The 25044-nt window shown below is 43.4% G+C and overlaps 1 protein-coding gene across 2 annotated transcripts in view; it reads right to left on the reverse strand.

Annotated features, from left to right (window-relative positions):
* Nucleotides 1-10209: 10209 nt before the first annotated feature.
* The window catches only part of LOC138666970 (oocyte zinc finger protein XlCOF7.1-like), a 44295-nt gene continuing 29460 nt past the window's right edge, over nt 10210-25044 (reverse strand). The window contains exon 7 of one of the 2 annotated variants that reach the window (XM_069755183.1): nt 10210-12146. In XM_069755183.1, the coding sequence (XP_069611284.1) occupies nt 11377-12146 (770 nt within the window). In that variant the 3' untranslated portion in view covers nt 10210-11376. Of the gene's footprint in view, nt 12150-25044 lie in introns of both variants that reach the window. The other variant, XM_069755182.1, reaches the window with a different exon arrangement.

A 25044-nucleotide genomic window follows, 5' to 3' on the forward strand; every position in this document is an offset into this window, starting at 1 on the left:
CTTAACAAAATGTTCCAATTTTTGGACAGAATTTTGTAAATATCTGACCACTGGTTGTTATATGTGGTAATAAGAGATAATGGGCGACCTTGTTCACGCACCTGTTTTTCAAGAAGACTCGGTCTGTCTCTCTGTCTTGCTTCCTGAAATGCCTTTCAGACAATTCTCCGTGGGGATTGTCTATTGACAATCCCCACGGAGAATATTTTATCCATTTGGTCACTCGAATGGATTTGAACCTGCGTGTGTTTCACAGCGTGATATGAGTGTTATAGTGGGCGCGCACTAGTCACCTGTTTGTGCAAACTCCTCCTCGGCGCGCTTGTAAGTTTTTATAGACTAAGGGTATGTTCACACGTTCCTGATTTCCATCCTTTTTTTTTCAGGACTGTTTTTTAAAAAACTGCAGCTCTTGGCAGAAAACGCAGGTCCTTTTTTTGGTCCTTTTTTTGTCCTTTTTTGATCCTTTTTTTGATCCTTTTTTATGCAGTTTTCTATGCAGTTAAAATGGCTGAAAATACCCTAACCCTACCCCTACCCCTAACCCTACCCCTACCCCTAACCCTACCCCTAACCCTATTCTAACCTTAGTGGAAAAAAAAAAAATTCTTAATTTTTTTTTATTGTCCCTACCTATGGGGGTGACAAAGGGGGGGGGGGTCATTTACTATTTTTCTTTATTTTGATCACTGAGATAGGTTATATCTCAGTGATCAAAATGCACTTTGGAACGAATCTGCCGGCCGGCAGATTCGGCGGGCGCACTGCGCATGCGCCCGCCATTTTGCAAGATGGCGGTGCCCAGGGAGAAGACGGCCGGACGGACACCGGGACGCCGGGTAAGTATAAGGGGGGGAGATTAGGGCACTGGGGGGGGCATCAGAGCACTGGGGGGGGCATCGGAGCACGGGGCGGTGGGATTGGAGCACGGGGGGGCGGGATCGGAGCACGGGGGGGCAGCCACACTCTGCCCACGCACTTCCGCCCGCTTCCCCGCACTTCCTGCTGCAGCGGTTCGGCACCACAAACCGCAGTAAAACCCGCAGATATTTTTTTCATCTGCGGGTTTTACTGCGGGTTTGACCTCACAATGGAGGTCAATGGGTGCAGAACCGCTGCGGCTCCGAAAAAAGAAGTGACATGGTACTTCTTTTTTACCGCGGCTATTCAGCGCGGCTTTTTTTCCCGATTCCCGCATCATGTGCACAGTGGTTCCTGTTTTCCATAGGGTACAGTACACTGTACCCTGCATGGAAAACAGCTGCGGAACTGCAGCGGCAAAAACGCTGCGGTTCCGCAGAAAAAAACGCACTGTGTGAACATGGCCTAAGAAAGACACTAATGGATACCTGTGCCTGCGAATATGATGTAACAAATTTTGCATCTGGAAGAATGCTAGATATCTATGCACATGTAATTCATTATTTTGCTTCCTCAGCAGTGATTTGTAGTTTCTTCGGATACTTGACGTTTCGCGCTTGCGCTATTGAGTAGTAAATGTCTGTACTGAGTACTGAGTAAATGTCAAGGACGGTTTTTGTACTTACTCTTCTCTCTTTTTTTGCAACGGTTTAGCGGACCTTATAATGTCTCAATGTCTATTTTGAGACTGACCATGTTACTGTGCTAGTACATATCTCTCTGTCCTTTTTTCAATTGCTTGGTTGTTTATGCAATGACCTTTGCCTATCTTTGGGGATGCTCGCCTTGTGGCATCTTTGTATGTCATTAAGAGGCACGCTTGCACTTTAGTATGATATGACAGGTCTAGCACCTCGAGGAGTGCTGGATATTCCCGTTTCTACAACTGCTCGATATCTGCGTGTATTCCAGCCTTGTCCGCTCATAAATTTCTGCGCCTGTGCAAGAGAGTTGACAACGACGCTTCACCATGGAGACCTCTGCGCATGTGCTTTGGGTAAAACGCCTGATTACGGACATAGCGATGTGTCGCCTACTCAATCCCCGAAACCACTTGGGCTACTGCGCCTGTGTAATAGAGCTGTTGTCTCTATCTCCATGGAGATTCCTGATCATGCGCACAGGCTGTTTCCGGGACCTAATGGGAAAAAGTGTCAGTGTTGCTTGTTCCGACGTGACCCGTGCCGCAGCTGCATTGAATCGTTCAATTTGTAAGTGTATATATACTCCATTGTTTTGCCAGCCAACCATACTACTTTGCCCCTGATGAAGTCACTAAGGTGACGACACGCGTTGGGTGGGTTACATGGGAGCCGGTCTTTGACCATCTATTTCTCCAGCGATTTGCATGGTGTGAGCATGTCTATTTGGTGTTTATTCTAAACCTATCTGGAGAGGTATTTTGCACATTGAGCAATTGTGACAACTTTAGCTATGATGCTTTTATTATTACAGTATTAATTGCTCTTGTTGCGTTCAGGTTACCGATTTTTATCTTCATAGGCTATTACAGAGACTGCACTTTGCACTTTCTGTATCTATATTGGGTACCAATCTTCTATAGGTTTGAGCATATATTATATTGTTTATGAGGTAATATGATGGACCGGACCCATGTCTTCTATTCTTTCCCCATATTGTGTTTTTGGGTATATTTTGTGCTTTGTGGGTTTTAAATGTTTTTAAATTGTTATTTGTGTGGTTCAAAAAACTTTGGATAAATAAAATTAGTTAATTTTTCTTGTTGATCCCTGCATATATGCATGTCTCTTTCTTCTTTTTATACTTTCATAACAGAACACAGTCCAACCTCACTGAGAGGGAGACAGGATCAGACTCTGATGTTGTGATTGATCCAGTTGGGGAAGGAGAAGAGGTGGCTGGCCCATCTTCTGCTCCTTCAAGGTCCATCCCTCCAGGATCCTCTTCATCTGGCCATCAAGCTCCAACAGCATCTGCCCAAAATGAGGCCCCACCACCCACAGCAGCAGCAGTCCAAGGAAGCCAGGATGATCCTGGAAACAGCAGCAACCCTACTGTGCCACTGGAGACCTCCCCACAGGCTGCTGTAATTTCAAGGCGTGGCCGCCGAAGGTGAGATCTTCAAGAAAGTTGGAGGAATGTATAGGCTGGGGTCATGAACTATCTCACAAGGGCTACTCAGGATGAGGGGGAGAAGTCATATGCGAGGAGCCTGGCCCGGTACCTACGTCCCCTACCCCGTGAGGTGAGGCTACGTGTGAGAGGATGTCTTCAAATCCTTATTGATGCATGCACCCCCCCAAATGACCCATATGAGTTGTTTGAGTTTATTGAGAGATGGCAGCTCTCATCACATAACGTCCTGCGGCTGCCAAGAGCTCAACAGGTGCATGCTCAACAGGGATTTGAAGCACCTCCTCCACGTGTGCTTACACCTCAACCCCTTCACACCCAAAACCCACCAAGACAACCTCACTACCATATGCCAGCCTACCATCAACCTTCCCAATATCGCCACTTGTCCAGACCCAGTGCTAGAGGCAGGTCCCTACCTGGGTTTGTACGACATGGCCATATTTGGGGTGGCTATGAGTCAAGGCCATATTTCCCGCAACATGAGGGCCAGAGTCAAATCCCTTATGGGCAATACCCAACTGGCCAATATGATCAAGGCCTGTATTTTGATTTGGCCCACACAGCATCCACACAGGGTGAAGGACAATTGGTCCAAAAAAGGCCACCAGAGCAGGACCCTGAGCTTCTGCCTTCACCTCCACCAACGTACAGAAATCAGTAACAACTGTTTTATTGTGTTTGGCTTTTTGCCGCATAACCATGTTTTAGTTTAGTTTGTGCTGTAATAGCACTTTGTTATGTTGTTGATAAAAAAAAAAAAAAAAAAATTTGGGATACAAATCCATATGAAAAAATATGGTTTTATGTTAAAAGTCAATTGACGTTTGTGTGACTATCATTCTTACATCACACACATATGCTCTGTTCATAACCATCTGGTAATTAAGTAAATACAACACACAGAGTTCAGTATTTAAAGTAAAATGTTCTTTTTTGCAGATAATATAGTTATAAAGTAAGAAATCACAACTGAGAAACAGCATAATCTTGCCAGGGAGTAGCACCCAGAGGAGAAACAAAATAATTTGAGAAAATATCAGTCACCACCTGGTTTACCTGAACATCTCCATGGAACCAGGTGACCAGCAGGCTTTCTCCAAACGTATCCATGGTTCAGCGATGGTCATTGGAGCAGATCTGTATCCTTCCAACTGGAGCCGAAAACCCCTAGGTTGTTTCCTATAGAATGTTAGATCCATGTCCCTCATGATGGTGCCATGATGGATTGGCTGCAGTCCTGTCTCTCATCCTTTGGGTGTTTTGCAGAATGTCCGGCTGTGACGCTCTCTCCTCGTCTATCTGTCTCTGAGCCTCTTCATACCCGAGGCATGTAATCTATTTTTAGATTTACCCAGTGACCTTCAGTCCAGTATCAAGATAAGGGAAAACAATGGTGATGAGATCAAGTAGCATTACTTGACCATTCAATCTATTTGCACAGTCTTTGCCTCTATGCTTTGGAAGTCAATCAACTGGTTCCATAATACAATGCACAATTAGCATATCAGCAATCATCAATAGTCAAAAATGAGCGCACACTGTGTTACATGAAATATCAACTTACAAGTCACTATTACAGGCTTACCCAAATAAAAGTCTGTTTTCTTGACCCACCAGAAATCAACACTTAAATCCAAAAGCCAACAAACAGATAAAAAGCCAATTCTTCTTGGCTTGCAAAACATTGTCGTCATGATAATTAAAATATAATCTGGCTTCTTCACAGCCACCATGAGTAATAGCAGCAGGGGAGACGTGTCAGAATCCTGAATCCAGGTTTCAGTGAGGGCCAGCAGATTAAGAGAGTTGTTTATAAAGTAGTTGTGCAAGAAAGGAAGCTTATTGTACAGCTAATGTTAGTAAGGTTTTGATGTGAGGTAGGGCAGGGGTTGAGGTTGGGGAATGGTGGACCAGGGATGGGGGAGATATAAACTGAAATTAGTAGTAGATAGAGAGTAGTGAGGAGTGAGTATACTCGTTGCTCATTTTTTCCCCGAGCACGCTCGGGTGGTCTCCAAGTATTTGTGACTGCTCGGAGATTTAGTTTTCTTTGCCGCAGCTGCATGATTTGCGGCTACTAGACAGCATGATTACATGTGGGGATTCCCTAGCAACCAGGCAACCCCCACATGTACTCAGGCTGGCTAGCAGCTGTAAATCATGCAGCAACGTCAACAAAAACTAAATCTCCGAGCATTCACAAATACTCGGAGACCACCTGAGCAACGAGTATACTCGTTCATCACTAATAAAGAGCAAATAGTGCTTAGAATTGTAGGAAGTTTTTTCTGCGATGTGTTTGGGCAAGATGGGCTGAGGTTTTCAGGAAGGTGAGAAGTGCATGAGAGCTGTACATGGAGCTGATGTGTATGAGTCGTGATGGAGAGGGGATGTTGGTGAATGTGGATGGCCAGGGAACATAGGAGGATAGAAATAAAGTTCAATGCTAAAATGGAGTACAAAGTGTGGGTTACCTGTATCGTGCCCTGACTGCCATTGATTGAAGGGAATCTGTCACCCCAAATTCGCCTATAAGCTAAGGGTACCATCACACATAACGATATCGTTAACGATATTGTTGCTTTTTGTGACGTAGCAACGATATCGTTAACTAAATCGTTATGTGTGACAGCGACCAACTATCAGGCCTCTGCTGGGAGATCGTTGGTCGCTGGGGAAAGTCCAGTGCTCAGTCAGTGCTGGAAGCTGAAGGCGAGGGACCTGACCAGACACCGGGAATGTAAGTATGTAGTGTTTGTTTTTTTACATTTACAACGGTAACCAGGGTAAACATCGGGTTATTAAGCGCGGCCCTGCGCTTAGTAACCCGATGTTTACCCTGGTTACCCGGGGACTTCAGGATCGTTGGTCGCTGGAGAGCTGTCTGTGTGACAGCTCTCCAGTGACCAAACAGCGACGCTGCAGCGATCGACATCGTTGTCGGTATCGCTGCAGCGTCGCTTAGTGTGATGGTACCTTAAGGCCACCGGCATCATGGGCTTATCTACAGCATTCTGTAATGCTGTAGATAAGCCCCCGTTGAAACCTGAAAAACAAGTTAGATTATACACACCCAGGGGCGGTCCCGATGCGGTCCGGTCCGATGGGCGCCGCGGTCCGGGTCCAGCACCTCCCATCTTCATACGATGACGTCTTCTTCTTTGCTTCCTAACACGGCTCCTACGCAGGCGTACTTTTTCTGCCCTGTTGAGGGAAGAGCAAAGTACTGCAGTGCACAGGTGTCGGGAAAGGTCAGAGTCTAATCTAACTTGTTTTTTTATCTTTCAGGTTACATCGCGGGCTTATCTACATCATTACAGAATGCTGTAGATATGCCCCTGATGGCAGTGACCTTAGCTTATAGGCGAATTTTGGGGTGACAGATTCCCTTTAACTAAAGGCCCCTTCACATTAAGCGACGCTGCAGCGATACCGACAACGATCCGGATCGCTGCAGCGTCGCTGTTTGGTCGCTGGAGAGCTGTCACACAGACCGCTCTCCAGCGACCAACGATGCCGGTAACCAGGGTAAACATCGGGTAACTAAGCGCAGGGCCGCGCTTAGTAACCCGATGTTTACCCTGGTTACCATGCTAAAAGTAAAAAAAAACAAACAGTACATACTTACCTACAGCCGTCCGTCCTCCAGCGCTGCGCTCTGCTTCTCTGCTCTCCTCCTGTACTGTCTGGGAGCCGGAAAGCAGAGCGGTGACGTCACCGCTCTGCTTTCCGGCTCACAGACAGTACAGGAGGAGTGCAGAGCGCAGCGCTGGAGGACGGACGGCTGTAGGTAAGTATGTACTGTTTGTTTTTTTTTACTTTTAGCATGGTAACCAGGGTAAACATCGGGTTACTAAGCGCGGCCCTGCGCTTAGTTACCCGATGTTTACCCTGGTTACCAGTGAAGACATCGCTGGATCGGTGTCACACACGCCGATCCAGCGATGTCCGCGGGAGATCCAGCGACGAAATAAAGTTCTGGACTTTCTTCAGCGACCAACGATCTCCCAGCAGGGGCCTGATCGTTGGTCGCTGTCACACATAACGATTTCATTAACGATATCGTTGCTACGTCACAAATAGCAACGATATCGTTAACAATATCGTTGTGTGTGAAGGTACCATAAGTATTCTAGATACTTTGCTACAGGGATACTTTGCTGAAGGTATGCCTGCATGCCCCCCACATGCGTGCACCCCTTAAAATGCTTCTAATTTTATAGGGCTCACTACAGTGTTAAGTGAGAAGGATTGTGCGAGCTGGTTTAGGATAAATTAGGAGCTGCTCAACACATCAGGGGGTGGATAGATCATGAAAGACTCTAGGCCTGGTTACATCTCTATTAGTGATGAGCGAATATACTCGTTACTCGAGATTTCTCGAGCACGCTCAGGTGTCCTCCAAGTATTTTTTAGTGCTCGGAGATTTAGTTTTCATCGCCACAGCTGAATGATTTACATCTGTTAGCCAGCATAAGTACATGTGGGGGTTGCCTGGTTGCTAGGGAATCCCCACATGTAATCAAGCTGGCTAAGAGATAAAAATCATTCAGCTGAGGTGAGGAAAACTAAATCTCCGAGAACTAAAAAATACTCGGAGGTCACCCGCTCATCACTAATCTCTATGCTATAACACCTTTCACCAGATAACTTCTACAGTGACCTCACGATGGATATAGAGCAGTGAGTTTTGATTACAATGCAACAGATGAATTATAGCAAAGAATCAGTAAGCAGTGCTATATACCTTTGGAAAGAGAGAAGATGGATGTTAATTCCCAGCCATTGATTAACTGCGTCTTCTAGATAATTCGATACAGGGATACTTTGCTGAAGGGAAGCATGCATGCATTCTACACGCGTGCACCCCTTAGAATGGTAGTCTCGTCCTTCAAGACAAAAAATGTGTGCCACCCATATACGTGCTGGAGGTGGGCACTAAGTACACAGAGAGAACGACCTTTGCAATGATGTACAATGTGTGGGACAGGGGAAGAGACTGTTGGGGATTAGGGAATACTCTAATTTTACCCCATAATGGCAAAATCAGTGTCTGGTGGAGTCTGACAAGTTGGTTGGCTTCAGAGGTTGGTCATAAAGAGGAATTCAGACTTTAGATCATTTAGTAGGAAATCGAACACTTAAAAGCTTTAAGAAACTACAACAATAGTTTGGATTGCCTCAGTTTCTTTTTTCGATGCCTACAACTTAGGCATGCATATCTGACTCAGTTTAGCACTGCGGCACCGGAGATACAAAAAAATTATTTACTAGTCTCTCGAAGATATACCTTGTTCATACAGTATATAGAACACAGACCATTCTTTTTAGAATTGGGGTATGTCCAAATACAGATTGTCCAAGATGTGGAACTGGAGATGCACATTTGTTACACATGTTTTGGGAGTGCAGGGGATTGGACGCCTACTGGAGAAAACACAATATCTGTAATAAAAGGAGTATTTGGTGTGCAAATCCAAGCAGACCCCAGAACATGCATATTGAGATATTTGGGAGATTCAATAATTTTGATTCCACGATGGCTGTAGGTTTTCCGTGAACATTGTATCAAACACGTAAACTTATCGCACAACATTGGCCAAATGCGCAACCTCTGGCTGTTAATGAGTTAACAACTGAGCTAAACAATGTTATTTAGTTGGAAAAAGGGGTATATAAAAATAGAAAAACAATCAAGAAACTTGACAACATCTGGGGATTCTGGTTGAATGTTCCAGGCCTGCCATCTGGAGTACTCCTGAGAGATAACATATGGCAATTTCTGGCTTTACGAACACTTGTGGTAGGATCATTACAGGTTAAATGATATAAGTAGGGGCAGTACACATGCAAACTAAATATTATAACTGAATGGCACATATTCTAATGTATACACATCATAACAAAAATGAATAAAAAAAATGAATAATATGAATACAGATTTCTCTGGAGTGTTATCAGGGGAGGAGTGTTGTATTAGTTTGTTTGAATAAAAAAAAATTGAATCTTTGGAAGAAGATGACAACTTTATTGCATTTTATGTATAACAATAACATATAATGATACCATCTAATATTGAAAATATCTTTTGATCTACTGATGTCTGTTAAAATGTTTGTGTAATTTTCTTAATGAAAATGATCCGATTAAAAAAAAGGTGTCTTATAGTCCAAGAAATACAGTAAGTTCTAAAGTAATTTCCCTTTCTCATTTAACTATACGACTGTTTGTTATGTTTTTGTACAATTTGTCAATAACATACAGTGGGTACGGAAAGTATTCAGACCTTTTAAAATTTTTCACTCTGTTTCATTGCAGCCATTTCGTAAATTCATTTTTTTCTCATTAATGTACACTCTGCACCCCACCTTGACTTTAAAAAAACAGAAATGTTGAAATTTTTGAAAATTAAAATAGAAAAACGGTCATAAGTATTCAGACCCTTTGCTCAGACACTCATATTTAAGTCACATGTTGTCCATTTCCTTGTGATTCTCCTTGAGATGGTTCTACTCCTTCATTGGGGTCCAGCTGTGTTTAATTAAACTGATAGGACTTGATTTGGAAAGGCACACACCTATCTACAGTATATAACACCTCACAGCTCACAGTGCATGCCTGACCAAACAAGAATCATGAGGTTAAAGGAACTGACCAAGTAGCTCAGAGACATAATTGATCTGGCCCAGGTTACAAAAAGAATTTCTGCAGTACTCAAGGTTCCTAAGAGCACAGTGACCTTCGTAATCCTTAAATGGAAGAAGTTTGGGACCACCAGAAGTCTTCCTAGACGGGGCCGCCCAGCTAAACTGAGCAATTGTGGTAGAAGAGCCTTGGCGAGAGGGGTAAAGAAGAACCCCAAGATCACTGTGGCTGAGCTCCAGAGATCCAGTAGGGAGAGGGAGAAAGTTCCACAAAGTCAACTAACACTGCAGCCCTCCACCAGTCGGGCCTTTATGGCAGAATGGCCCGATGGAAGCCCTTACTCAGTGCAAGACATATGAAAGCCCGCATAGAGTTTGCGAAAAACAAAATATGAAGGACTCCCAGACTATGAGAAATAAGATTCTCTGGTCTGATGAGACCAAGATAGAACTTTCTGGTAATAATTCTAAGCGGTATATGTAGAGAAAACCAGGCACTGCTTATGACCTGCCCAATACAAGTGAAACCTGGTGGCAGCATTGTGCTATGGGGGTGTTTTTCAGCTGCAGGGACAGGATGACTGGTTGCAATTGAAGAAAACATGAATGCGACCAAGTACAGAGATATCCTGGATGAAAACCTCTTCCAGAGTGTTCTGGACCTCAGACTTTGCTGAAGGTTCACCTTCCAACAAGACAATGACCCTAAGCACAAGCTAAAATAACAAAGGAGTGGCTTCAGAACAACTCTGTGACCATTCTTGACTGGCCCAGCCAGAGACCTGACCTAAACCCAATTGAGCATCTCTGGAAAGACCTGAAAATGGCTGTCCACCACCAACGTTCACCATCCAACCTGACGGAACTGGACAGGATCTGCAAGGAAGAATGGCAGCGGATGCCCAAATCCAGGTGAGAAAAAACTTGTTGCAGCATTCCCAAGAAGACTCATTGCTGTACTAGCTAAAAATTTGCAAAAATTACTACATTTGTTATTTTAAGTCAAAATGGGGTGCAGAGTGTACATTAATAACAAAAAACCTTTTTTTTTTTACCAAATGGCTGCAATAAAACAAAGAGTGAAAATTTTAAAAGGGTCTCAATACTTTCTGTACCCACTGTATATAGTTTTTTTTCCTCATCTGAATTATTTTTGATGGTCAACAAAATACGATTTTTCCAGTAATTCATTTTTCACACTCTAGGTATGATAATGTCTTCTCTGTGTGGGATTTTGACTTCTCATTCCTTATGTTTAGTCCTGTTAAAATATAAACATTTATGTAAACCTCCCATGCTGGCGTGGTTCCAGCGATGTCAGCACTTGCGTTTTGGGGACTTGTATATGGTTGTTATGTAATGTGAGCCCTGCATCCAATTAGCGCTGGCATCATTGTTCTCACCTTTGGACAAATCGAACAATAAAAGGAAGTAAAAAAATTTGCAGCCCTGGTTTCCTGTTGATGTTAAATACGTCTGAGAGTGTGGATAGTGAAGCTGGGGCTGATCGGGCACAGGGCTCATGTGATGTTACAACCTCATATGAGCACCAGGAATGCGAGTGCCCATACAGCCGGAACAGCAGCGGCACGGAAGGTGAATATGATTTTATTTATTTATTTATTTTAACGAGGTCAAACATGATGACAACCCCTTTAAGAAAATACAATTTCCATTTAAAACATTTCCCACATTAAGAACACGGAAAAGGCTTCTCCCCTATGTGAATTCTCCGGTGCCTAGCCAAATCTGAATTTTGGTAAAAACATTTCCCACATTCTGAACATGAAAAAGGCTTCTCCCCTGTGTGAGTTCTTTGGTGTAAAACAAGAGCCCATTTCCGGTTAAAACATTTCCCACATTCTGAACAGCAAAAAGGCTTCTCCCCTGTGTGGGTTCTCTGGTGACTAACAAAATTTGATTTCTGGTTAAAACATTTCCCACATTCTGAACAGCAAAAAGGCTTCTCCCCTGTGTGGGTTCTCTGGTGACTAACAAAATTTGATTTCCGGTTAAAACATTTCCCACATTCTGAACATGAAAAAGTCTTCTCCCCTGTGTGAATTCTCTTTTGTGTAAAAAGATCTGATTTCTGGTTGAAACATTTCCCACACTTGGAAAAAGAAAATCTATTCTCTGCTCTGTGAATTTTTTGAGGTTTAAGAAAAGACTTTTCAGAGGGAAAACTATTTCCATATTCTGAACGTGAAAACGCCTTCTTTCCTTTAGGAGCTGTTCGTTTTTTAATACTTATTTTGTGACTTTGATTTTCCTTAGTAGTCGGTAATGAATCAGAAGACAGGACCTGTTTTAATGGATCAGATGACAGATCTTTGCTGTGAAGGGATGATGGTATATCTGGAGTAATGGCATTCACTTTAGTTGTATCCTGTGGGATCTCAAAATCATCCGATTTAAAATTTGAAGATGCCAGCTGTCCCTCTGATCTCCTGATATAGTCATCTGCTAAGAATAAAATCAATCATTATTTTTCAATAAAATATCCTTGAATTTCATATTTTTGAACATTTCTACTTAACCCCTTTCTGCCATTAGACGTACTATTCCGTCCATGTGACCCGAGCCCTACTTCCCATGGACGGAATAGTACGTTATAGGCGATCGGCCGCCAGCTAATTATTAGAGCTGACATCCGGCACTATGTGCCAGGAGTGGTCACGGACCACTCCCAGCACATTAACCCCCATAATCAACAATCAAACATGATCGCAGCGTTCCAGCGGCATAGGGAAGCATCGCGCAGGCAGGGGGCTCCCTACGTGCTTCCCCGAGACCCTCGGGACAACGCGATGTGATCGCATTGTTCCGAGGGTCTCCTACCTCCTCCTCCCTGCAGGCCCCAGATCCAAATTGGCTGCGGGGCTCCTTCCGGGTCCTGCAGGGAGTTGGCAAGCCTGGAGCACTGCCTGTCAGATCAGCGATCAGTGCTTTGCAAAGTGTCAGATTAGCAATCTGACAATATATAGCAATGTCCCAGCCTGGGACTAAGTAAAAATTAAAAACAAAAAATATTTACATGTGTAAAAAAAAAAAAAATTTCCTAAATAATGAGAAAAAAAAAATAATAATAATATATATATATATATATATATATATATATTTGTTCCAATAAATACATTTCTTTATCTAAATAAAAAAAAACAATAAACGTACATATATTTAGTATTGCTGCGTCTGTAACGACTCGACCTATAAAACTGTACCACTAGTTAACCCCTTCAGTGAACACCGTAAAAAAATCCGAGGCAAAAAACAACGCTTTATTATCATACCGCCGAACAAAAAGTGAAATAACATGCAATCAAAAAGACGGATATAAACATGGTACCGCTAAAAACGTCATCTTGTCCCGCAAAAAACGAGCCACCATACAGCATCATCACCACAAAAATAAAGTTATAATCCTCAGAATAAAAGCGATGCAAAAAATAATTATTTTTTATATAAAATAGATTTTATCGTATAAAAGTGCCAAAACATAAAAAAAATGATATAAATGAGGTATCGCTCTAAGCGTACTGACCCGAAGAATAAAACCACTTTATCAATTTTATCAAACGTGGAACGGTAAAAACGCACCCCAAAAGAAATTCACGAATTGCTGTTTTTTGTTCATTCTGCCTCACAAAAATCGGAATAAAAAGTGATCAAAAAAAGTCACATGCCCGAAAATGGTACCAATAAAAACGTCAACTCGTCCCGCAGAAAACAAGACCTCAAAATGTGGAGATGCAAAAACTATTTTTTGCAATAAAAAGCATCTTTTAGTGTGTGACAGCTGCCAATCCTAAAAATCCGGTAAAAAACATCTATGGCTGCCGTCACACTATCAGTATTTGGTCAGTATTTTACATCAGTATTTGTAAGCCAAAACCAGGAGTGGAACAATTAGAGGAAAAGTATAACAGAAACATATGCACCACTTCTGCACTTATCACCCACTCCTGGTTTTGGCTTACAAATACTGATGTAAAATACTGACCAAAAACTGATAGTGTGACGGCAGCCTAAAAGTAAATCAAAACCCCCTTCATCACCCCCTTAGTTAGGGAAATAAAATAAAATTTAAGAATGTATTTATTTCCATTTTCCCATTAGGGTTGGGGCTAAAGTTAGGGCTACAGTTAGGGTTGGAACTAAAGTTAGGGTTAGGGTTGGGGCTAAAGTTAGGGTTTGGATTACATTTACGGTTGGGATTAGGGTTGTGATTACGGTTAGGAGTGTGTCAGGGTTAGGGGTGTGGTTAGGGTTATGTTTGGGATTAGGGCTAGGGATGTGTTGGAGTTTGGGGTGTGGTTGGGATTAGGGTTAGGGGCATGTTCGGGTTAGGGGTGTGGTTAGGGTTATGCTTGAGATTAGGGTTAGGGGTGTGTTTGGATTAGGGTTTCAGTTAGAATTGGGTATTTTCCACTGTTTAAGCACATCAGGGGCTCTCCAAATGCGACATGGCGTCCGATCTCAATTCCAGCCAATTCTGAAAAAGTAAAACAGTGCTCTTTCCCTTCCGAGCTCTCTCGTGCGCCAAAACAGGGGTTTACCCCAACATATGGGGTATCAGCATACTCAGGACAAATTGGACAATTTTTGAGGTCCAATTTCTCTGGTTTTCCTTGGAATAATAAAAATTTTGGGGGCTAAAAATTCATTTTTGTGGTAAAAAAATGATTTTTTATTTTCACGGCTCTGCGTTATAAAGTGTAGTGAAACACTTGGGGGTTCCTTAGGGGGTCTAGTTTCCAATATGGGGTCACTTGTGGTTTTTTTTATTGTTTAGGTACATCAGGGGCTCTGCAATGTGAAGCCTGCAGACCATTCCATCTAAGTCTGCATTCCAAACAGCGCTCTGTTGTGAATTCTGTGATCAAGCTCCCTCCTGTGGTCACGAGTGGTACTGCGGCTTCTGAGTTTCCTTCCTCAGGTGATGAGGTTAAGTCGTTAGGTGCTGCTCTATTTAACTCCACCTAGTGCTTTGATCCTGGCCTCCAGTCAATGTTCTAGTATTGGTCTTGCTTCCTCCTGGATCGTTCCTGTGGCCAGTCTGCCCAGCATAAGCTAAGTGCTGCTTGTGTTATTTTTGTTGCTATATTTTCTGTCCAGCTTGCTATATTGGTTTTCCTTGCTTGCTGGAAGCTCTGAGACGCAGAGGGAGCACCTCCGTACCGTTAGTCGGTGCGGAGGGTCTTTTTGCCCCTCTGCGTGGTTGTTTGTAGGTTTTTGTGTTGACCGCAAAGCTATCTTTCCTATCCTCGGTCTATTCAGTAAGTCGGGCCTCACTTTGCTAAATCTATTTCATCTCTGTGTTTGTATTTTCATCTTACTCACAGTCATTATATGTGGGGGGCTGCCTTTTCCTTTGGGGAATTTCTCTGAGGCAAGGTAGGCTTATTTTTCTATCTTCAGGTCTAGCTAGTTTCTCAGGCTGTGCCGAGTTGCATAGGGAGCGTTAGGCGCAATCCACGGCTACCTCTAGTGTGGTGTGATAGGATTAGGGATTGCGGTCAGCAGAGTTTCCACGTCTCAGAGCTCGTCCTATGTTTTTGGGTTATTGTCAGGTCACTTGTGTGCTCTGAACTTCAAGGTCCATTGTGGTTCTGAATTACCTATTCATAACAGTACTGGAGGCCCCAAAGTACTATGCTTCTCAATAGAGGGAAAAAAGAAGTTCTGAGACCATTTTTTTTTCTTTGCACTGTGTTTTGCCTTTTTTTTCCCCTAGACATTTGGGTGGTTCAGGACACAGGTGTGGTGATGGACATTAAAGGTCTGTCTTCATGTGTGGATCTTCTCACTGCAAGAGTACAAAATATTCAAGACTTTATGGCTCAGAATTCTATGTTAGAACCAAGAATTCCTATTCCTGATTTGTTTTCTGGAGATAGAGCTAAATTTCTGAGTTTCAAAAATAATTGCAAACTGTTTCTGGCGTTGAAACCTCGCTCCTCTGGTGACCCAGTTCAACAAGTTAAGATCATTATTTCTTTATTACGTGGCGACCCTCAAGACTGGGCATTTTCCCTTGCGCTAGGAGATCCTGCATTATGTAATATTGATGCGTTTTTTCTGGCGCTCGGATTACTGTACGATGAACCTAATTCAGTGGATCAGGCAGAGAAAAATTTGCTGGCTCTGTGTCAGGGTCAGGATGAGATAGAGATTTATTGTCAGAAGTTTAGAAAGTGGTCTGTGCGCACTCAATGGAATGAATGTGCTTTGGCAGCAATCTTCAGAAAGGGTCTCTCTGAAGCCCTTAAGGATGTCATGGTGGGATTTCCTATGCCTGCTGGTCTGAATGAGTCTATGTCTTTGGCCATTCAGATCGGTCGACGCTTGCGTGAGAGTAAATCTGTGCACCATTTGGCGGTATTATCTGAGCATAAACCTGAGCCTATGCAGTGCGATAGGACTTTGACCAGAGCTGAAAGGCAAGAACACAGACGTCAGAATGGGCTGTGTTTCTACTGTGGTGATTCCACTCATGCTTTCTCCGATTGTCCTAAGCGCACTAAGCGGTTCGCTAAGTCTGCCACCATTGGTACAGTACAGTCGAAATTTCTTTTGTCCGTTACTTTGATCTGCTCTTTGTCTTCCTATTCTGTCATGGCATTTGTGGATTCAGGCGCTGCCCTGAATTTGATGGACTTGGAGTTTGCTAGGCGCTGTGGGTTTGTCTTGGAGCCCTTGCAGTGTCTTATTCCATTGAGAGGAATTGATGCTACACCTTTGGCCAAGAATAAGCCTCAGTATTGGACCCAGTTGACCATGTGCATGGCTCCTGCGCACCAGGAGGATATTCGCTTTCTGGTGTTGCAAAATCTGCATGATGTGGTCATGTTGGGGTTGCCATGGCTACAAGTCCATAACCCAGTATTAGATTGGAAATCAATGTCTGTGTCCAGCTGGGGTTGTCAGGGGGTACATGGTGATAGACAGAAATGGAACATCTCATCATCCACCCCTTCTGAGGTCCCAGAGTTCTTGTCTGCTTACCGGGATGTATTCGATGAGCCCAAGTCCAATGCCCTACCTCCGCATAGGGATTGTGATTGTGCTATCGAGTTGATTCCTGGTAGTAAGTTTCCTAAGGGTCGACTGTTTAATTTATCTGTACCTGAGCATGCCACTATGCGGAGTTACGTAAAAGAATCCTTGGAGAAGGGTCATATTCGGCCGTCGTCATCGCCATTGGGAGCAGGGTTCTTTTTTGTGGCCAAGAAGGATGGTTCGCTGAGACCTTGTATTGATTACCGCCTTCTAAATAAAATCACGGTCAAATTTCAGTACCCCTTGCCGCTGCTATCTGATTTGTTTGCTCGGATTAAGGGGGCTAGTTGGTTCACCAAGATAGATCTTCGTGGTGCATATAATCTTGTGCGTATTAAACGGGGCGATGAATGGAAAACTGCATTTAATACGCCCGAGGGCCATTTTGAGTACCTAGTTAAGCCATTCGGACTTGCCACTGCTCCATCAGTATTTCAGTCCTTTATGCATGACATCTTCCGAGAGTACCTGGATAAATTCCTGATTGTATACTTGGATGATATTTTGGTCTTCTCGGATGATTGGGAGTCTCATGTGAAGCAGGTCAGAATAGTGTTCCAGGTCCTGCGTGCTAATTCTTTGTTTGTGAAGGGATCAAAGTGTCTCTTTGGTGTTCAGAAGGTTTCATTTTTGGGGTTCATTTTTCCCCTTCTACCATCGAGATGGAACCTGTTAAGGTCCAGGCCATTTATGATTGGACTCAGCCGACATCTCTGAAGAGTCTGCAAAAGTTCCTTGGCTTTGCTAATTTTTATCGTCGCTTCATCTGTAATTTTTCTAGTATTGCTAAACCATTGACCGATTTGACCAAGAAGGGTGCTGATGTGGTCAATTGGTCTTCTGCTGCTGTGGAAGCTTTTCAAGAGTTAAAGCGTTGTTTTTCTTCTGCCCCTGTGTTGTGTCAACCAGATGTTTCGCTTCCGTTCCAGGTTGAGGTTGATGCTTCTGAAATTGGAGCGGGGGCTGTTTTGTCGCAAAGAGGTGCTGATTGCTCGGTGATGAAACCATGCGCCTTCTTTTCCAGGAAGTTTTCGCCTGCTGAGCGAAATTATGATGTTGGCAATCGAGAGTTGCTGGCCATGAAGTGGGCATTCGAGGAGTGGCGTCATTGGCTTGAAGGAGCTAAGCATCGCGTGGTGGTCTTGACTGATCACAAGAACTTGACTTATCTCGAGTCTGCCAAATGGTTGAATCCTAGACAGGCTCGTTGGTCGCTGTTTTTCTCCCGTTTTGACTTTGTGGTTTCGTACCTTCCGGGCTCTAAAAATGTGAAGGCGGATGCCCTGTCTAGGAGTTTTGTGCCCGACTCTCCGGGTTTGCCTGAGCCGGCGGGTATTCTCAAAGAGGGAGTAATTGTGTCTGCCATCTCCCCTGATTTGCGGCGGGTGCTGCAAAAATTTCAGGCTAATAAACCTGATCGTTGCCCAGCGTAGAAACTGTTTGTCCCTGATAGGTGGACGAATAGTTATCTCTGAGGTTCATTGTTCGGTGTTGGCTGGTCATCCTGGAATCTTTGGTACCAGAGATTTGGTGGCTAGATCCTTTTGGTGGCCGTCTCTGTCGCGGGATGTGCGTTCTTTTGTGCAGTCCTGTGGGATTTGTGCTCGGGCTAAGCCCTGCTGTTCTCGTGCCAGTGGGTTGCTTTTGCCCTTGCCGATCCCGAAGAGGCCTTGGACACATATCTCTATGGATTTTATTTCGGATCTCCCCGTCTCTCAAAAAATGTCGGTCATTTGGGTAGTTTGTGATCGCTTCTCTAAGATGATCCATTTGGTACCCTTGTCTAAATTACCTTCCTCCTCTGATTTGGTGCCATTGTTCTTCCAGCATGTGGTTCGTTTACATGGCATTCCAGAGAACATCGTTTCTGACAGAGGTTCCCAGTTTGTTTTGAGGTTTTGGCGAGCCTTTTGTGCTAGGATGGGCATTGATTTGTCTTTTTCCTCGGCTTTCCATCCTCAGACAAATGGCCAGACTGAACGAACCAATCAGACCTTGGAAACATATCTGAGATGTTTTGTTTCTGCTGATCAGGATGATTGGGTGTCCTTTTTGCCGTTGGCTGAGTTCGCTCTTAATAATCGGGCCAGCTCGGCTACCTTGGTTTCACCGTTTTTCTGCAATTCTGGGTTCCATCCTCGTTTCTCTTCAGGGCAGGTTGAGTCTTCGGACTGTCCTGGTGTGGATACTGTGGTGGACAGGTTGCAGCGGAGTAGGAGTATATAGTGGAGAAGATTTTGGATTCTCGTGTTTCGAGACGGAAACTCCAGTATCTGGTTAAGTGGAAGGGTTATGGTCAGGAAGATAATTCCTGGGTCTTTGCCTCTGATGTCCATGCTGCCGATCTTGTTCGTGCCTTTCATATGGCTCATCCTGGTCGGCCTGGGGGCTCTGGTGAGGGTTCGGTGACCCCTCCTCAAGGAAGGGGTACTGTTGTGAATTCTGTGATCAAGCTCCCTCCTGTGGTCACGAGTGGTACTGCGGCTTCTGAGTTTCCTTCCTCAGGTGATGAGGTTAAGTCGTTAGGTGCTGCTCTATTTAACTCCACCTAGTGCTTTGATCCTGGCCTCCAGTCAATGTTCTAGTATTGGTCTTGCTTCCTCCTGGATCGTTCCTGTGGCCAGTCTGTTCCAATATCCTCGGTCTATTCAGTAAGTCGGGCCTCACTTTGCTAAATCTATTTCATCTCTGTGTTTGTATTTTCATCTTACTCACAGTCATTATATGTGGGGGGCTGCCTTTTCCTTTGGGGAATTTCTCTGAGGCAAGGTAGGCTTATTTTTCTATCTTCAGGTCTAGCTAGTTTCTCAGGCTGTGCCGAGTTGCATAGGGAGCGTTAGGCGCAATCCACGGCTACCTCTAGTGTGGTGTGATAGGATTAGGGATTGCGGTCAGCAGAGTTTCCACGTCTCAGAGCTCGTCCTATGTTTTTGGGTTATTGTCAGGTCACTTGTGTGCTCTGAACTTCAAGGTCCATTGTGGTTCTGAATTACCTATTCATAACAGCGCTCCTTCCCTTCCGAGCTCTGCCATGCACCCAAACGGTGGTTCCCCCCCACATATGGGGTATCAGCATACTCAGGACAAATTGGACAACAACTTTTGGGGTTCAATTTCTCCTGTTACCCTTGGGAAAATACAAAACTGTGGGCCTTGCTGACATTAGACGTACTATCCCGTCGAGGTGGGGTGGGCCCCTATGACCACCGACGGGATAGTACGTCATATGCGATCGGCAGCGCTCACGGGCGATGTGATCGCGTTGCTGCGAGGGTCTTACCTCCCTCCCTGCCTGTTCCAGCCCCGCATCCAAGAAGGCCGCGGATCCGGGTCCTGCAGGGAGGGAGGTGGCTTCACAGAGCCTGCTCAGAGCAGGCACTGTGAAGCAGCCTGCACTGCTATCAGATCGGTGATCTGACAGAGTGCTGTGCAAACTGTCAGATCATCGATCTGTGATGTCCCCCCCTGGGACAAAATAAAAAAGTAAAAAAAATGTTTTCCAAATGTGTAAAAAATAAAATAAAAAAAAATATTCCTAAATAATGAAAAAATATATATATATATTATTCCCATAAATACATTTCTTCATCTAAATAAAAAAAACAATAAAAGTACACATATTTAGTATCGCCGCGTCCGTAACGACCCGACCCATAAAACTGGCCCACTAGTTAACCCCTTCAGTAAACACCGTAAGAAAAAAAAAAAAAAAACGAGGCAAAATACAATGCTTTATTATCATAACGCCGAACAAAAAGTGGAATAACATAAAAAAAACAGATATAAATAACCATGGTACCGCTGAAAACGGCATCTTGTCCCGCAAAAAACGAGCCACGATACAGCATCATCAGCAAAAAAATAAAAAAGTTATAGTCCTGAGAATAAAACGATGCAAAAATTATTTTTTCTGTAAAATAGTTTTTATTGTATAAAAGCGCCAAAACATAAAAAAATGATATAAATGAGGTGACGCTGTAATCGTACTGACCCGCAGAATAAAACTGCTTTATCAATTTTACCAAACGCGGAACGGTATAAACGCCTCCCCCAAAAGAAATTCATGAATAGCTGGTTTTTGGTCATTCTTCCTCACAAAAATCGGAATAAAAAGCTATCAAAAAATGTCACATGTCCGAAAATGTTACCAATAAAAACGTCAAGTCGTCCCGCAAAAAACAAGACCTCACATGACTCTGTGGACCAAAATATGGAAAATTTATAGCTCTCAAAATGTGGTAACGCAAAAAATATTTTTTGCAATAAAAAGCGTCTTTCAGTGTGCCAATCATAAAAATCCGCTAAAAAACTCGCTATAAAAGTAAATCAAACCCCCCTTCATCACCCCCTTAGTTAGAGAAAAATTAAAAAAATGTATTTATTTCCATTTTCCCATTAGGGCTAGGGTTAGGGTTAGGGCTAGGGTTAGTGCTAGGGTTAGGGCTAGGGTTGGGGCTACAGTTAAGGTACCTTCACACATAACGATATTGTTAACGATATCGTTGCTATTTGTGACGTAGCAACGATATCGTTAATGAAATCGTTATGCGTGACAGCGACCAACGATCAGGCCCCTGCTGGGAGATCGTTGGTCGCTGAATAAAGTCCAGAACTTTATTTCGTCGCTGGACTCCTGCTGACATCGCTGGATCGGCGTGTGTGACACCGATCCAGCGATGTCTTCACTGGTAACCAGGGTAAACATCGGGTAACTAAGCGCAGGGCCGCGCTTAGTAACCCGATGTTTACCCTGGATACCATGCTAAAAGTAAAAAAAAACAAACACTAGATACTTACCTACAGCCGTCTGTCCTCCAGCGCTGTGCTCTGCACTCCTCCTGTACTGGCTGTGAGCCGGAAAGCAGAGCGGTGACGTCACCGCTCTGCTTTCCGGCTCACAGCCAGTACAGGAGGATAGCAGAGAAGCAGAGCGCAGCGCTGGAGGACAGACAGCGGTAGGTAAGTATCTAGTGTTTTTTTTTTTTTACTTTTAGCATGGTAACCAGGGTAAACATCGGGTTACTAAGCGCGGCCCTGCGCTTAGTTACCCGATGTTTACCCTGGTTACCGGGGACCTCGGGATATTTGGTCGCTGGAGAGCTGTCTGTGTGACAGCTCTCCAGCGACCAAACAGCGACGCTGCAGCGATCCGGATCGTTGTCGGTATCGCTGCAGCGTCGCTTAATGTGAAGGGGCCTTTAGGGTTGGGGCTAAAGTTAGGGTTTAGATTACATCTACATTTGTGAATAGGGTTGTGATTAGGGTTAGGGGTGTGTCAGGGTTAGAGGTGTGGTTAGGGTTACTGTTGGAATTAGGGTTAGGGGTGTGTTTAGATTAGGGTTTCAGTTATAATTGGGGGATTTCCACTGTTTAGGCACATCAGGGGCTCTCCAAACACGACATGGCGTCCGATCTCAATTCCAGCCAATTCTGCGTTGAAAAAGTAAAACAGTGCTCCTTCCCTTCCGAGCTCTCCCGTGTGCCCAAACAGGGGTTTACCCCAACATATGGGGTATCAGCGTACTCAGGACAAATAGGACAACAACTTTTGGGGTCCAATTTCTCCTGTTACCTTTGGGAAAATACAAAACTGGGGGCTAAAAAAAAATTTTTGTGGGGAAAAAAAGATTTTTTATTTTCACGACTCTGCATTATAAACTGTAGTGAAACACTTGGGGGTTCAAAGTTATCACCACACATCTAGATGCGTTCCCTGGGGGGTCTAGTTTCCAATATGGGGTCACTTGTGGGGGGTTTCTACTGTTTAGGTACATTAGGGGCTCTGCAAACGCAATGTGACGCCTGCAGACTATTCCAGCTAAGTCTGCATTCCAAATGGCCCTCCTTCCCTTCCGAGTCCTCCCATGCACCCAAACGGTGGTTCCCCCCACATATGGGGTATCAGCGTACTCAGGACAAATTGGACAACAAATTTTGGGGTCCAATTTCTCCTGTTACCCTTGGGAAAATACAAAACTGGGGGCTAAAATATAATTTTTGTGGGAAGAAATTTTTGTTTTCATTTTTACGGCTCTGCATTATAAACTTCTGTGAAGCCCTTGGTGGGTCAAAGCGCTCAAAACACATCTAGATAAGTTCCTTAGGGGGTCTACTTTCCAAAATAGTGTCACTTGTGGGGGGTTTCAATGTTTAGGCACATCAGTGGCTCACTAAACGCAACATGGCGTCCCATCTCAATTCCTGTCAATTTTGCATTGAAAAGTCAAACGGCGCTCCTTCCCTTTTGAGCTCTCCCATGCGCCCAAACAGTGGTTTACCCCCACATATGGGGTATCAACGTACTCAGGACAAATTGTACAACAACGTTTGTTGTCCAATTTCTTCTCTTACCCTTGGTAAAATAAAACATTGGGGGCAAAAAGATAATTTTTGTGAAAATATATGATTTTTTATTTTTACGGTTCTGCATTATAAACTTCTGTGAAGCACTTGGTGGGTCAAAGTTCTCACCACACCTCTAAATAAGTTCCTTAGGGGGTCTACTTTCCAAAATGGTGTCACTTGTGGAGGGTTTCAATGTTTAGGCACATCAGTGGCTCTCCAAACGCAACATGGCGTCCCATCTCAATTCCTGTCAATTTTGCATTGAAAAGTCAAACGGCGCTCCTTCGCTTCCGAGCTCTGTCATGCGCCCAAACAGTAGTTTACCCCCACAAATTGTACAACAACTTTTGGGGTCCATTTTCTCCTGTTACCCTTGGTAAAATAAAACAAATTGGAGCTGAAGTAAATTTTTGTGAAAAAAAGTTAAATGTTCATTTTTATTTAAACATTCCAAAAATTCCTGTGAAGCCCCAGAAGGGTTAATAAACTTCTTGAATATGGTTTTGAGCACCATGAGGGGTGCAGTTTATAGAATGGTGTCACACTTGGGTATTTTCTATCATATAGACCCCTCAAAATGACTTCAAATGAGATGTGGTCCCTAAAAAAAATGGTGTAAAAATGAGAAATTGATGGTCAACTTTTAACTCTTATAACTCCCTAACCAAAATTTTGCTGATATAAAGTAGATATGTGGGAAATATTACTTATTAAGTATTTTGTGTGACATATCTCTGTGATTTAATTGCATAAAAACTCAAAGTTGGAAAATTGCAAAATTTTCATAATTTTCGCCAAATTTCCGTTTCTTTTCACAAATAAACGCAGGTACTATCAAAGAATTTTTACCACTATCATGAAGTACAATATGTCACGAGAAAACAATGTCAGAATCACTGGGATATGTTGAAGCGTTCCAGAGATATAACCTCATAAAGGGACAGTGGTCAGAATTGTAAAAATTGGCCCGGTCATTAACGTGCAAACCACCCTTGGGGGTAAAGGGGTTAAATATTTTCTTTTGTGGAAAAAAAAGTGTTTATCTTCACGGCTCTGCGTTATAAACTGTAGTGAAACACTTGGGGGTTCAAAGTGTTCATCACACATCTAGATAAGTTCCTTAGGGGGTCTACTTTCCAAAATGGTGTCAATTGTGGGGATTTTCAATGTTTAGGCACATCAGGGGCTCTTCAAATGCAACGTGGCGTCCCATCTCAATTTCAGTCAATTTTGCATTGAAAAGTCAAATGGCGCTCCTTCCTTTCCGAGCTCTGCCATGCGCCCAAACAGTGGTTTACCCCAACACATGGGGTATCAGCCTACTCAGAATAAATTGTACAACAACTTTTGTGGTCTAATTTCTCCTGTTACCCTTGGTAAAATAAAACAAATTGGAGCTAAGTAAATTTTTTGTGAAAACATTCCAAAAATTCCTGTAAAACACCTGAAGGGTTAATAAACTTCTTGAATGTGGTTTTAAGCACCTTGAGGGGTGAAGTTTTTAGAATGGGGGTCACACTTGGGTATTTTCTATCATATAGATCCCTCAAAGTGACTTCAAATGTGATGTGGTCCCTAAAAAAATGGTGTTGTAAAAATGAGAAATTGCTGGTCAACTTTTAACTGTGATAACTCCCTAAAAAGAAAAATTTGGTTCCACAATTGTGCTGATGTAAAGTAGACATGTGGGAAATGTTACTTAAGTATTTTGTGTGACAACTCTGTGATTTAAGGGCAAAAAAAATTCAAAGTTGGAAAATTGCAAAATTTTCAAACTTTTTCACCAAATTTGTTTTTTTCACAAATAAATGCAAGTAATATCAAAGAAATTTTACCACCATCATGAAGTTCAATATGTCACGAGAAAACAACGTCAGAATCACCAGGATCCGTTGAAGCGTTCCAGAGTTTTAACCTCATAAATGGACAGTGGTCAGAATTGTAAAAATTGGCC

The sequence above is a fragment of the Ranitomeya imitator genome, chromosome 2 (genome assembly GCF_032444005.1).
Source record: "Ranitomeya imitator isolate aRanImi1 chromosome 2, aRanImi1.pri, whole genome shotgun sequence".
Classification (NCBI taxonomy): domain Eukaryota; kingdom Metazoa; phylum Chordata; class Amphibia; order Anura; family Dendrobatidae; genus Ranitomeya; species Ranitomeya imitator.